The 16,295-nt window shown below is 35.1% G+C and overlaps 1 protein-coding gene across 3 annotated transcripts in view; it reads left to right on the forward strand.

Moving 5' to 3' along the window:
- Window positions 1–16,295, forward strand: part of LOC108299945 (ubiquitin-conjugating enzyme E2 E2) — a 370,422-nt gene that overhangs the window by 307,810 nt on the left and 46,317 nt on the right. For all 3 annotated transcript variants that reach the window (XM_017522545.1, XM_017522546.2, XM_037736231.1), the window contains exon 5: window positions 7,555–7,702. In XM_017522545.1, coding sequence (XP_017378034.1) covers window positions 7,555–7,702 — 148 coding nt within the window. The remainder of the gene's footprint in view (window positions 1–7,554; window positions 7,703–16,295) is intronic.

Here is a 16,295-nt window from a genome sequence, read left to right on the forward strand (position 1 = left end):
CAAACTTAGTGGCTTAAAACAATATTAATTTATTATCTTACAGTTCCGTGAGTCAGAACTCAAGTCAAGGTATTAAGCATGGCTGAGTTCATTCTCAAGGCTTTAGGGGAAAATCCTTTTTCTTGCCTTTTTCAGCTTCTAGAGGCCAGCTACATTCCTTGGCTCAGGGCTCCTTCCTCACATCACTCATCACATCCCCTCCTACGGACTCTGATCCTCATGCCGCTCTCTTAAAGTGCCCTTGTAATTATATTGGGCCCACCTACATAGCCCAGTAGAGTCACCCCCATCTCTAGAATCTTCACTTAATCAAAAGGCTGTTTTATCATGTGAGGTAACATTCACAGGTTCCAAAAATTAGGATGTGGATATCTTTGGGGCAAGAGGGTATTATTCCATCTACTGCACATGTGTACCCACACATGCAGGTGTTGGGTGTGTGTTTATTATACATAAATTAAAACTTTTCTTATCCAAGATCTTCTTGGAATTAGCCATTCTAAATAAATGTTTTCTACGTCACTATATCAAAGTCATATTTTTAAAATTTCTTTTTATGGAAATGTTCCAGAGGTGTTCTCCTCCCTGCCTTTGAAAACTTTTTTTCTCAATATAATTTTACCTATCATTGAGAAATGGTGGCTATCATTGTTAAATATCAGTTATTGAGCTATGCTTCCTATACAGCTATAAATGCAAATGTAGGTATAACTAGTTTGATACATAGAACTCAGCAGATATTAACCCCTGCAATGGAAGTGCAGTTTGCTTTATGGTCATTTTTTATCATTTGCTTGTTTGTCAGGAACATGACGTGAAGGATGTGTAGCTGCCCAGCCTCCTAAACAAAGTAATGTGATAGGCTTTCTGGAAAATTGAGTCAGAAATCAGAGTAGTCTCTTGTAGGTTAAGGGTAGGAGGAGCGTGCTTTCTCAGCATCTAAAATAGGCCTGGCAGTTGCAAATTCTTTGCTGTTTGTCAGTATCCAAAATATTGTTTCCTATTTCTGAATCACTAATATCTAAAAACTGCAGACAATTCCTTATCAATTTGCAAGTATTCTTTCTCATTTTCCCTAGGTTTATTGATAAGGCCTAGAAGAGAATGCTGGCTGCTTCAAGAGCTTTTATTTGCAAGTTTTTACCTTGATTGTAGAACACATTTGCTGATATGACCAGACCACTCATTTCTCTGTTAGGTTCTCTTTAGGATTTAAATAGGAAGTAGCAACAGTAGAAGTGTTTATATTGGAGTGCTTGACACATACTGAATGTTTACTAAATTTATTTTTATTATTAGTGTAGCCTATATGAAGTCCCTTCTGAAATAATATCATAATCTGTAGGAAAATGTAGTAAAGGAACATGGGACAGAAAAATGTTAAGGAGATTTTCTGCTTCCTCAGGATTTTCTCCAGTCTTCCAGCTTTTAGTCTTAAATTGTGATTCTAAACTGCCTTTTTTCCTAAAAAAAATAATAATAAGAGGTTGTAACCCTTCAGAAAGCATGAGCCTGTGGTGTGTTAGCATTTATTCAACAAACAGTGGGCTCTTTCTGTATGCCAGGCACTGCTTTGGACATCAGTTGAAAGACAATATTTTCATGAGTAATTCACAGTTTAGCGAAGAGGTCCTACTGCAAGCATAGTATTGAAGTAGGAATATGATGGGAGAACCCCAAAGAGGTGATGGCTTACATTACAATAGATAAATGCATAACGCTTCTTAAAACTTTGAGATCAAGCTTTTGTTTCCAGTTTCAAAAGGTGGTAGTTGTGGGAATCTGTAACATTGGAGGACATGTTGGAACAGTCAGTCTTCCTGTTTAATTCAATGTAGTTTAATTGAATGTAGTTTAATTCATGAGCACCTGTAAGAATAGAAGTTGACAAACATCACCAAAGGAGATCCTTTTTATTAATGTTATAAGATATTCAAGAGTAAAACTCTGTCCAAAACTGCACAGGATTCTTTGCAAACTCAAACTTCATAATTTTTCATCCAATTATACTTCAGTTTTAATGAAATGTCTCCATTTAAAACACCGTAAGTCAACAGTTAAAAAAATTTTTAGTAAAAAAATGAGCAAAAGATGTGACAGACTGTAGAGGATATCCAAATAACACACAAGCACATGAAAAAGTGTTCAACATTATTAGTATTTAAGGAAATGCAAATTAAAACCACAGTGAGGTATCATTACACCCTGTCAAAATGGCTATAATGAAACGTAGTGATAACACCAAATGCTAGCAAGGATGCCGAGAATCTAGATCACATTGCTAATAAGAATATAAACCACTCTGGGAAAGAGTGTGGCAGTTTATTATAAAACTAAATATGAGCCTAACATGTGACCCAGCAATTACACTCTTGGGCATTTATAAAAACTTAAGTTCACACAAAACACATACACAGATGTTCATAGCAGCTTTATTTGTAATAGCTTAAAACTAGAAACAACCCTGTGATATTGTGATTTCTAATAAGAAATATATATTATTTGGTCCTCATTTTTGGCACAAAGCTACTAAAACCCTTGCAATCTCAGAAATGTTCTGTCTTTTATATGCTAATGAGGTGACTGGTGGCTGGGGTCTCCTAGAAGGCCTCAGGATGGAAGCTGGTTGCCGTCATGCCACAATCATGTGATTAGAGGGTTGGAACTTTCAGCCCCTCTCCCCTGTAACCCTCAGGGAGGGGAGAGGGGCTGAAAGTTGAGTTGATCACCGGTGACCAATTATTTAAATCAATCATGCCTACATAATGAAGTTTCCATAAAAACTCTGAAAACAAGGCGCAGAGAGGTTCTGCGTTACTGACCTCATGGAGGTTGGTTCCCAAGAGGGCACAGAAACTTGCTGTACCACCTTCACCACCCCACCTGTTAGAGTTCGTACCTTACCTTACGCTTATTATCTAACTGTTCAACAGTTTCCTTTGTAGTATATTTTTTAATAAACCAGTAAATGTAAAGTAAAATGCTTTTATGGATTGTGTGAACTCCTTTGGCAAATGATTGAACCTGAGGAGGGGATTGTGGGAACCCCCAGTTTATAACAGTTAGTCAGAACTTGGATTGGCATCTTAAATGGGAAGCAGTCTTTTGGGACTGAGACCTAAACCTGTAGGTTCTGACTCTAAATCCAGGTGAATAGTATCAGAATTAAACTGTGGGACACCCAGCTAGCATCAGAAAATTAGTTGTCAGGAGAAACTCCTCACCCCACATTGGTCACAGAAGTCTTCTGTGTTGAGAGAATAGGAAAAACATTTTGATTCTTCCAATCTCATAGAAACCCAGATGCCCTTCAATGGGTAAATGGGTTAACAAATTGGTACATCTATTACTGTTTGGTTCTTAGTCTTACTTGGAGAAAGAATTCTGCCAAGTGACTGACTTAGCAAGAAAAAGAGAATTTGTTGAAGGAAAATACAGGGAAGAGAGTTTATCTAGAGAGACAGTATATTCTGAAAAGATGAGGCAGGGTGAGCTGCTGAAAGAGAGTGAGCCAACAGCATGCCCAGAGTTCTGTGTTGGGTTTTTATGATGTCAGATTATTTTCTTAAAGTTCCTGCCTCTTTAAGTCTCTGCCTTTTTACTTTGTTTAGTTTTCTGCATCTGCCTTAAGTCCCTGCCTTTTGCCTCACCTAGTTCCCCCACCACCACCAATAAGGTTGCTGGACCCTCCCTTCCAAACTATTAGTTGGTGAGCACGTGTGGACCCAATGTTGGAAACGAATTGCTTCTGCATATCTCTTAGGAATTTTCTCCTTTGCTCTCTTGCCTTTAGCATGCATCTAACTACATTCTGGCAGGTGAACTGCAGAGTGAGCAATCACTGGGGTTTTAAGGGGCATTCCTTTCCTAGGTATTTCCCCTCCTGTCAGTTCATATCTAGCATACCTGTTTAGGGTGACCTCTGGGACATGAGATTTTCCAGACTCCTTTTCTCAGGGGCTTCCCCGTCCTCCTCATGACTGGCTGTCTGCCTACTCTACCACATCTATGCCATGGAATACTATTAATCAATAAAAAAGGAACAAATTATTGACACATGCAACAGCTTGGATGGATCTTAAGGGAATTATGCAGAGTGAAAAGAACCAGTTTCAAATGGTCACATACTGTACGATTCCATTTATATAGCATTCTTGAAATGACAAAGTGGTGGAGATGAGGACAGAGTTATAGTTGCCAGGAATTGAAGTAAAAGGAGAAGGCAGCTATGCCTATCACAAGGTAGCATGAAGAATGTTTGTGATAGAGTTGTTCGTATGTTGATTGGTGGTGTTCACACAAATCTATACATGTAATAAAATTACATAGAACTAAACATACTTACTATGCATGAGTGCACATAAAAATGAAATCTGGAAAAGGTTAGTGGACTGTGTTAATATCAGTTTCCTACTGTATACTGTAGTGATACAAGGTGTTGTTGGGGAAAATTGAGTGAAAAATATATGTGATCTCTTTATTTCCTACAACTGTATGTGAATCTATAATTATTCCAGAATTATAAATTTTTAACAAAAGAACAGAGGCATTGGTGCTGAGGGATAGGCCGTAGGCTTTTGGAGCAGCACAATTATGTTCAAATTTTGGCTCCCACTTACCATATGTGGGATCTTGAGCCAGTTCTTTCACCTCCCTGTGCCTTAGTTTCATCATGTTTAAAGTGGGTGCAATAATATTTTCCCCATTGAGTTGTTTTGAGGGTTAATTATCAATATTATTTATGCTACTTATCAGTTAAATTGGTATCATAAAAATATTTTATCTTTTCATTTAGTACTTTGGGATAGGCACTCTGCCTTCTCCACAGAAATTTCAATATCATTAGATAGTCTCCGTTTCATTAACTTATGCTAGTGTCTTCATTTCTTCTTTCATGGATTTTACTCTGTTGTTCTTTTTCTATCTTCCTGAATTGGATACTTAACTCATTAAATATTTATTCCTTTCTAATATATGTATTGGGAACTGTAGATTTCTCTTTTACAACTGTTTTAGCTGAGTCACAAAATTTTGATATTGGCAATCTAATCTTTTCATTGTCATTTAGCTATAATAGTAACTGATTTTTTTTTTTGATCCAAGAATTATTTGAAAGTGAGTTTTTCCATTTCCAAACATATGATAGGGGGATCTTTTATTTGTAGATTCTGACTTTGCATTATGGTCTTAATAATGTCAACTCTTTAAAACATGTGAAGCTTCTTTTGTGGCTTAGCACATGATCAGGTTTTATAAATGTTTCTTAAATGTTCTTTAATCATTAAGTGTAGAATTTTATCTTCAGTCGAACCTTGATTTTGTTTATCCAGTTGTTCAACTCTCCAATATCCTTACTAATTTTTAGTTTGGTTGACCTGTCAATTACTGTAGTGAAAATGTCCTTCTTTGAGTGTAGATATGTCATTTTCTCCTTATAATTTTGTAAACTTTTACTTTGTATACTTTTGACTGCATTGTTAGATACAGCAGATTCAGAATTGTTACTGTTTTCTTGATGAATTGTTCATTTTACAATGCAGTAACGTTTTTTGTTTCTAACAATACTTTTTGCCTTGAATATATTTTCATCTGATAATATAGTCATTTAAGCTCTTTTGTTAGCTAGTGTTTACACAGTATATGTGTCTAGGATTTAGAATTCTCGGGAAAAACATTTCTCTCCTCAATCTAGAGACCAGGCTTTCTTTGGTGAGTTTCTTTGCTACCTCTCTCATAAGGCATATCTTTTCAAGTTCGTTCATTTACTGAAAGTCGAGCCATTCAAGTGTCCTAATTTATATAAGGGCACTCAATTCTAAACTCTTGTCACATACAGGCCTGAGATTTCATCTTCTTTTTCCATGAGGGCATCAAAAGCCAAACCTTCATTTTATTAAGACTGACTACCATCTTTTACTCCTATCCCTCTTCCCAAAACTCCACCCCTGGCAGATACACTCAGCCTGTTGCACTTACTATAATTTTTGGTTTTTAATTCTTGACTCTGGTGATTCCCCTTGCAGATTCTGCTATTCATTTTAAAGAATGTTGGTTATGTTTTCTTCAACATTTCTAGGCATTTAAGATGTGTGTTTAGGGTTACATGGATTATCTGGTCTGGCGTGATTCTAGAAGAGCAATTCTTATTAGAAGTACTAATTTAACATGAGAATGGTATCCTGTTGTTCAACAGCCACCTAAGTCTCTAGATTTGCTCTGAGACCTCACATCATGTAAATTACATAAACCTAGTATTTGGCTGGATGTTGGATGCCCTGGTGGACTGGCAGCACCTGCAGAGATCTGCATTGTGTGTTTTTGTTGGTTCAGAGCTATTTTGAACATAGGGTACTAAAAGACTGTCTTTAGAACACTGAGATTTTTATATATTTCAACTTAAAATTTAAGAACATTTATGAACATAATAGTGTTCATATCTTATTGCCGCTTACATACCATCTTTATTAAACAGAGTTTTAGCAGTTATAAAATGATTTGTACCTAATTTTTTTCATTTGAAGTGTTTTAAAATGTTATGGCCATGTTTCAGAATTATGTGTGAGTGGCTTATAGCGGTGATCTAGCTATCACAGGGTAAAAGTAGGATGCACTAACATTAATTACATTTTTAAAAAACTAAAATTTAAGAAGGAAAAGATTTCTAAATTACAACTAATTGTAACTACTATAGCAATATAACCAATACAGTAAATCGTAACTACTATAATTATACTAGCCTAGGCATGTTATTTATATAAATGCCTTAGTATGTGTTTTAAAACTGTGTTATAGGCCAGGCGTGGTGGCTCATGCCTGTAATCCCAACACCTTGGGAGGCCAAAGCAGGGGGATCACTTGTGGTTAGAAGTTTGAGACCAGCCTTGCCAAAATGGCAAAACCTGCCTCTACTAAAAATACAAACATTAGCCAGGCATGATGGCAGGCACCTGTAATCCCAGCCACTTGGGAGGCTGAGGCAGGACAATCGCTTGAACTCAGGAGGTGGGGGTTGCAGTGAGCCGAGATCATGCCACTGCACTCTAGCCTGGGCAACAGAGCAAGACTTTGTCTCAAAAAAAAAAAAAACTGTTATAGAATAATATTTATTTTCTTTTTATTAGTACTTTTATGCTTTTTTGTGGTTGAATATTACAAATTTACAAAATCCTTAAAATAACTGGACTCTAACAAAAGTCTTCTTTGAAATTTTTTAGAAATCAGAGTCAATTTCATCTCATGAACATTCCTGTAATTATATCAAAAGTAAATTCAGCCCCTAAACATATGTTAAATAACAGGACACTTTATAAGAAACAGAATGTCATGGTTTTGCTGTTGATGTTCATTTCTCTGTGCCCAGAATGACAAATTCTAAACCAGTGATCTCTGTTTATTGATTAGTCTCATGTGCCCAAAAAAAATTAAATGTATGTTAACCAATAGCCTGGATTATTTTAACTGATAAAATAGACAATTTTATTAGACAAAAATTGTCTATAGATACAGTTAAGAAACATATTTTGTCTAACAAAATATAACTACATTTTCTTCTAGGTTACCTTCCGAACAAGAATCTATCACTGTAATATTAACAGCCAAGGCGTGATCTGTCTGGACATACTAAAGGACAACTGGAGTCCAGCTTTAACTATTTCTAAAGTTCTCCTCTCCATCTGCTCACTTCTTACAGATTGCAACCCTGGTAAGAGACTTTAAATCTAGTATTGAATTGGAACTTCTCAAGATTTAAATGTCAGACCTTCGTAACTTTTTTGCTACTACTACTACCACCACCACCACTGCTACTTCTACTGTTATTGATTTTAAATTTTCTTAGTATATAACTGTTTCCATTTTAAATTGGATCTTCTCGTTAGTGTTTTTAAGATCTATTGTTTGCTAAAGAGGAAAAAGCATGGTGTGGTAAAAATTAATGAAAAATCACTTTAGATGGGAAAGTGCATTTAAGGAATGAATTAAACTATCCTGCCAAACAATAATAAAAATTCAAGTTGAATAGCTTAATCTTTAATTAGATGCCTACTAGAAGATGTTAATTTGAGGAATGTGGGCTATTACAGTTGGATAACGACCAGGCAGCACCATGCAGACGTGACCTTTTTGGCATCTTAATAACTGTGCATCCCTACAAGCTATTAGCACGGTTCTGAATGGTCTGTTGTAGGAAATACCCCAAAAGTAAGCAAGGAAAGACACCACCCAAGAAAATTAAAAAGTTTATAACCAGGCCTTTATGGCTTGCTGGTGTGCTTAACACTGAAAATTCTTAATTCCTGGGCCATTTCTTTACAAATTGGTTTTTTTTGAAAATACAAAAATAGCTATAGGGTCTTCATTGATGTTCTCAGTGGGAGAATTCTTTTTCGAGTATTTAATTAATAGCTTAAATATTGCATGAGATTCCCTCTTTTACAATCAAGAATAAACTTTCTTTACTAGATACATGAATTTTACACAAAAGAGAAATGGTGAGTGTCAGTGGGGTCACTTAGGATCCTGGCTGTTTTATAAAACATCAAGAAATAACAATCTTTCTACTTTTGTACTTTTTTATTTTTCAGCAATAAAAACTTTTTTAAAGTGACAAATTAGGATTTTTAATGCCAAAAAAATAAAATTTTGCAGAATCATTATAAAATATTTTTTGAATTAATTCATACATTACTACAGATAGTAAACGTCAATAATGCTACACTAATTTAAAGTTGATGTTCTTTCAGTCCTATTGTTGCCATTTTAATCCCATTTGTCTGTGACTGTGTAACCTCTTTGGAGGTAATGTTGCAAGGCGGCTTTTTTTTTTTTTTTTTTTTTTTTTTTTTTCTGAGTTGATTTGAAGCCTGGCCTGCTTTGCCTCCAAGTCAGCTGAAATGGAATCTGTTACCCTGAATAAGCCTGAATATGAGAGCCTGTTCTCTCTACAGATATTCCCACCTAAAGAAATAGATTTCATTCCACCAAAGCCTTCTCTCAGCAATCAAAAAGACTTCTATCCGGTGAACTAGTTTTTTTTGCTGCGTTTCAGAAAATTACAAATGCATTCTGCAAAAACTTAAAAATCACTCCTAACTAAAGCAGAATCACATAAGTAAAAGAAATAGATTTTGAAAATAATGCTATTGATAGTCAGAACAAGCCTGAAAATAATAATATTCCATAAAACCAGAGACAGCCTGCCTCATATGAGACTAGAATAGTATTGGTAAAATATGTGCTAACATTTAGTTTATCACACTTTTAACACATATAAAAATTGGTACCTCATTTTTATGAATGTCGACACTTCTAGAATCTTAAATAGAGTTGTTTATCTTAAAGTAATCAAATGTCCATTCTTTTGTTTAATGAATTTATTTCACACTGTTATCTGGTATACTTTCAGTCTCTTTAGGTTTTTATGCTTTAGGTTAGATTGAAGTTTGTCTTAAGTCTATCTTCAAATTATCACAAATACAAGTTTGATAGAATATAAATAAACAAGATTTTTCTTACACTGAATCTTTGAAGCTATTTTAACCCGGAAATGCTGTCAGCTCAAAAAAAATTTGTCTTATGATACAAATTTAACAAACCTAAAAAAAATACTTTCTCACTCTTTTCCATACATAAACTTACTTTTTAAATCCTTTTCGTACTCTTCTTGTAATTTGCACTTAATCTCTTTAAGAATTTTTTGTCCATTCCAATACAAATGTTTTTTAGGGTATGGCTACCCATCCTTATCACCATGATAGTTGTAGACAGCAGATGTGGATTTGAAAACCAGCTACATTGTTTATTAGTCGTATCACCTTGGATGGGTCACTTAACTTTCCACGGCTCAGTTTTTGATATAAAATTGGAATTAGTACCAGCCCTACCTAAATCACTGGATTCCTGTCGGGTTAAAATGAGGTGATATATGTGAAAACGATTTGTAAATGATAATGTGTTGTTGATATTTCCCAGCGCATTTAGGACACCAAATGGGCCCACAATAGATGACTGATAAACACGTACTCAGCTGAATTTAATTAAGAAGATAGTATTGAATAGTATCTAACACCACCACCTCAACATTGACACTTGAATTTTACCATCTGAAAAGAGCTGAACCCTGACTTAGTAGGATTATCTCTCAGGTGGCAAATGTCCAAATGTTATCAGCCAATTGATGGGTGCACCATCGAAAATCATGCTGTTTTGAATGCAGTTGTCTAGGTAGATCTAACTGCCGGTCTTACTAAACCACCACTTCTTGATGGTGTTTATTGAGCCTGATAGAGCATTCTTATTTGTCAGATGTTATCTGGATTTTTCTAAGTTTAGTCTTGCTGACTAAACATGATTTAATTTGTGAATTGCCAAAGTTGAGAATACTATTGGCAATCAAATTTCTGTATTTTATAGAATGCTCTTATTTACAAGTACTTTCTTCTCAAATCATTATTTAACACATATAAAATTTATTTGGTTTCATCTTTTGATGTTTGTTTTTGCTATTTCATGGGCTTTTTTAAAACTCTTAAATGTTTAGTAATATTCTTTATATGAAATCTGTTTCTTTAACGGTTATTTAAAATGTGCTTATATTATGGTCTTCAGACCTATTTTAAAAAATGGGTACTTTACCTCATACAAAATTAACTATTCTGAGAACACTGACAATTAGGAGATCAACAATTTTCCTGTACTTGATGCTTGATTTACAGATTGTGACTAGAAATATTTCTAACCTTTTTTCCTTCTTGAAAAGTGTGTAAGTCTGGAAATATTTCATTAATCTCATTTCTATTTTTCTGCTCTACTGTTGTTACTTTCTAAAGTGTTTTTGAGCTTGTTTTGTTCTAAACGCAATTATATATCATTTAAATTATATATCATTTAAAAATTTCCCCCAAAGCATATGACTTATTAGACAATCAGAAAGTTGAAAATGAAACATTTGATAGTGAGAAATTATTGCCAGAAACATTTGAGCATGATAATGGAATTGTACCTGTCCTTACCTTTTAGGCATCTATACTGGACTATTTGCAAATAAAATTCTTTGATATATGGAATTTAGTTCAAAATGATCAGAAAGATTTTAGGTGAGGAGGGGTATGGAAGACATTGAGACTGACCATTATGATTGTTGAATCTGAGTGTTGAGTACATGGGTGCTCTTTATACTATTCTGGTTTTGGATATGTTTGAAATTCTTCATAACGTTATTTTAGTTGCTAAAAATTAGACATACTAACAATGTAACATAAGTCCTCATTTAATGTCATCAGTAGGTTCTTAGAAACTGCAACTTTAAGTGAAATGATGTAGTGTATAATGAAACTAATTTTACCATAGGCTAATTGATCAAAACAAGAGTTAAGTTCCTATGGCATAGAGTACATCATTTTTCTTAAAGTTGCTGTTTCCAAGAACCTATCAGCCACATTAAGTGAGGACTTAAGGTAATCTGTAAACGGTATGTGATTTGTCTCTCTTTTGCTCTTGGAGGGAATCATCTGGGCCCTAACCCTGGCCTGTGTGTTTCGTTCCCTTGTCACCTGCCTTCAGACCATAGCTGCCTTGTGGTGCAGCCTGGACCAGCAGGGGCTTGCATTTGTAAGCAACCATGAAGTCTTTGTCTCTCTTCAAACAGGCGGAACTATACAGGTCAGGTCAAATGAAAATGCTCTAAGCATACCCACAAACATCAACATTCGGGATGGATGAGCCGCTCCCTCTCCCCAAATCACCTTTCAAATAAAAATCAAGTATCGGTTACTCCAGTCTTAGATGTGTGCTAATCTGTATTAGAACAACAAATAGGGCTAAGAATGGCAGCTAATTAACCCTCAGCCATGTATAGTGATTAAACTGAGGGTGAGCACAGCTGCAGCTTCATTGGTAAGAGCTTTATTCTTCTCAAATGGACTGAGCAAAAGAAAAGAATTTGCTCCCAGTGGCTCTTTTATAGCGATCTATAAAAGCTTGGGAGATTGTTTCCTTCTTCATTCTCCAACATCACAGCGTTTTGTTTCAGATCACTTAAGGCTCATTTTTTAAGCAATGAATACAATTCTTATTTATAAATAGTCTCTGATACCTTAGCTTTGATTGTTATTAATCGGTTGTCTTTGAACTAGTGTTAGTAAATATTAAATTGTGTTCATAAATATTAAAATTTTATAATTGATAGTGACTGCTGGTGGGTGGGAACCATAAAGTCAGATTAATTATTTCAGCACATTTGTATTTGTGTAGATTATTTATACCAAGTTGGGGAGCTGCTAGACTGATGATAGGTACATGTAACACCTCAGTAATACTCAGTAAAGGTACATATAACACCTCAGGATTTTAGTACTTACACAATAGCATGGACCTTGCTTCTACATGTCTCATTTTGCTATACTTGAGAACTGACAAAGAACAATTTCTTTAACTGAAATTCAGGTAAACCTGTAAAATGATGAGTCTACCTGTTTTCAAAGCAGACTGTTTTAGCAGGACTGCAAAAGAAAAGAATTTTTTTCCTAGGACAGTAACTATAGTTGACTGCCTAGATACCAGATTTCTTCTGATGCCTATGTCTTTTTTAAAAGTGAAAATATTAATAAATAAATAAATAAATAAATAAAAGTGAAAATGTTAAGTAGAAATATGTGGTACAACATATAGCTAACTTCAAACTGTTTTCTTGTGGGAAAAAAATACATGGTACAACATATAGCTAACTTCAAACTGTTTTCTCTATTATTACCTGCTAAGTTCTAAAAGTCATTCTAATCAATACTTCCAAATATGGATATAGAGAGACTCTGTTATTGTCGTTTACTTCTCTGACGTCTCATACAAAGAAAGGAAAGCTGTGGTTATACAGTTCATACTTTGCTCCTATTGTCTAAGTAAACATTAAATAGGTGCTATTAATCAATCTACCTGGCATTTTCAATAACAAGAGAGTAAACAAGTTCCAAACATTTATTAAAGGCTTTGGATTCCAGCTCAGTATTATCTGTAGAATCCTGGGACCGGATTCCCTCCCCTGAAGGTTCCCATAGGCTTACTCAGATGCGTTTGAAAGTAATGCTGTTCTTACTGTTGAGGTTCTAGAAAAATTGAAGGCTCCTTAAGAGGGATGAATAAAATCAGGGAATATATGTCATAAAGAGAACATTTCCATTTTGTGAATTAAAAATACACAGAAGTGATTCTGAACTATCATAAATTTGGTTTAAAAAAACAGAAATAGAAAATAGCAAATCTTAGATGCTTACCTTGACCCCTATGTATTTGTAAATGCAAATTTTAATGATATTAAAAGGATGATTTCTCTACTTTGTCAATTCTGTAAAAATAAACCATTTCTTTAGTTGTCTTACAAGAGATACTGGTGTATAATAATGCAAACAAAAAGATCCATTTGTTTGCAGCACTTATATCAAAGAATGATTTTCTAGGAAATACTGAATGAGAAAGGAAAGCTGGAATTACCCCATTGTAGGCTTAGGTCTTGTATTGATTGCCTATTTGTGAACCAAGTCAAAAGGATTGACCCTCTTTGACTTAAAGAGTTACCAAGAAAGAATTGATGGCTTCAGGTGAGAGATGACTTCATGACAAAGGAAGGATTTCCTATATAGCCTGTGGTATTTCTGCTTTGTGTAGGCAAGTCTTTATTTATAACCAACAATTTGATAACCTCCTCAAACATCAAATTTGTCTTGGTGAAAAGGAGCATTAATTGTTTATTCTCTTTTGGTAGATTCTTATCTAGAAATGCTGACCTGCTAAAACCTTGTTACTTTCATAGCTTAAATATTTGTCCTTGATAGGTTTGATTCTTTTAAAGGTGGTTAAAACTAGACTTTACCATATTTGCTGATACATGGGATACCTTAAAAAGTGCTTTTAAAGTTTAAAGTTTCATCCTCATCTCTTAATCTAACAAAAAGGGCCTTTGGAAAAATTGCTTCCATTTGGTAAATAAGAAAATATAGTCTTGTGTTTATCATCTTCATGTGTCTTTTCCTTACCTCTGTTTCCTTACTTCTAACCCAGGGAATATCTGTCAACTTTACTTGGCCTATAAAGTGCTACCAGCATTTTTAAAGTAGGAAGGTAAATCCCTTAGAGTGGTAATCTGTGATTCCTTTTCTGTTTCTTTTTTGACTATTACAGAGTTGTCCATGCATGCATTTCAGGTTTCTGATTGGTGTGTTCTGTAACAGCAGGTACAGTAAAATCTTACCAGTTCAGTATAATTGAGAAAAGATCAGACTGATCATTTTTTAATGAATTGTAGAAAATTTTAACTGAGTGAAGATGTAATAATTTTAAGTACATACAGGAAATATTAGGTAAAATGTTTGAACTAGAAGGCCTCTGGACTCTCCTTTAACAACAAACAGGCTGAAGTGGGTTTTTCACACATTCACAAAAAAATAGAGAAAATGGTTATCATAAGTTCCAGTGTGTCCCTCACCCGCTTCAGAACTCACCTACATTTAGTAAGGTTTAGGAATTAAGGGTTTCGTTTGTTTTTTTTGTTGTTGTTAGTTAGCTAGTTAGTTAATTTTTAGAGAGAGGGACTTGCTCTGTCTCCCAGGCTGGAGGGCAGTGGCATCATCTTAGCTCTCTGTAGCTTCAAACTCCTGGACTCAAGCAACCCTCCTGCTTCAGCCTCCCAAGTAGCTAAATATTCTCAGATAATATTGTTTTATACCAGAACAGGTTGCTGCATCAGAATTATTAATATTAAGTTAGCAATGGTCAACTTAAGGATATGTTACTGAAAGATACAGTGTGTGTGTCTGTGGAAGATAAGCCACTGAATAGAGTTTGATGCCTTTTGTTTTTTTTTTGTTTGTTTGTTTTGAGACAGAGTCTTGCTCTGTCTCCCACGCTGGAGTACAATGGCGTGATCTCAGTTCACTGCAACCTCCACCTCCTGGGTTCAAGCGGTTCTCTTGCCTCAGCCTCCTGAGTAGCTGAGATTACAGGCACAGGCCACCACGCCCAGCTAATTTTTGTATTTTTAGTAGAGACAGGATTTCACCATGTTGGTCAGGCTGATCTCGAACCCCTGACTTTGTGATCCGCCCGCCCCAGCCTCCCAAAGTGCTAGGAATACAGGCATGAGCCGCCACGCCCAGCCAACGCCTTTTTAAAAAAAGAGAGAGAGAGAGAGAAAGATGAAACCTCATTCTGTTGGCCCAAGCTGGACTGCAGTGACACAATCAGAACTTAGTGCAGCCCCCTACTGGAACTCCTGGGCTCAAACAATCCTCCTCCCTCAGCCTCTCAAGTAGCTGAAACTACAGGCATATGCCACCATGCCCAGCTAGTCTGAGGCTTTTTAAACACGGAATGAAGATAAATTATTTAAACAACATGCTTAAATAATACAGATTTGAAATTAAAATAATTCACTGTTAGTGTTATGGAAATTCCAATCTGAAACAGCATAATAAAACAACTCTAATTATTCAGAAAGTGACTTCTGTGGACAAAACATCCAGATGATTGAATAACATTTTCTCTTTTTAATGTGGATATTTAAGATTGTATGGTATCTTGGGAGAAATGTTGTAATTATGAAAATTTGAAAAATTAATGTAATGCTACCAATGTCCCAATCCCTTAACAATTGAGCAGTTTTGTCTTTATTTTCCTTATTTTCTGACTCAGCTTTTCATTCAGTATCTAGCCTGGGCAAGGTGCTATCAGTAACAGCACTCATGGTGCCTCTTCCTCAGAAAAGAAAGCATTCCCAAAATGTCAGACTAATTATTCCTATACAACTGTAATAACTGCTTTCTCTTTTTCTTCTCTTCATATTTGTTCTTTAATAGATCCTGGAGCTTAACGTTTATTATGGGTGTTGACTTTTTCTTTTTTTTTTTTTTTTTTTTATTATGTCATATTGGTAAAGAATTCACACAATAAGTAGTACAAGAGTTTGCATAAACTACAAGCCTATTTTTTTCCAGAAACAGATGTGTGCCTGAAAATTTTTTTATTTTTCAAAAATTAAATATAAAAATATTTTGCATGTATTAGAAGAACTTTCTGCTTAAAAGTATCCTACAGGGAAACTTGTCGCCAATGAAGCATTTATAAAGTTGAATAATGAACGCCTCGTTCACCTTTTTTGGAAAATGCAGTGGTTCTTCCCCACCACCACCCGAATTCATAACTACCTTCCCTCTGAAAGCATTTTCCCAAATAAGAGATATTGTTTGTGCTATTCAAGTGCCTAGGCCAACCAACAAATGCCTATCTGACTTTGTGCCTATAGGCCGATG

Source organism: Cebus imitator, unplaced genomic scaffold (genome assembly GCF_001604975.1).
Source record: "Cebus imitator isolate Cc_AM_T3 unplaced genomic scaffold, Cebus_imitator-1.0 Scaffold24, whole genome shotgun sequence".
Classification (NCBI taxonomy): Eukaryota; Metazoa; Chordata; class Mammalia; order Primates; family Cebidae; genus Cebus; species Cebus imitator.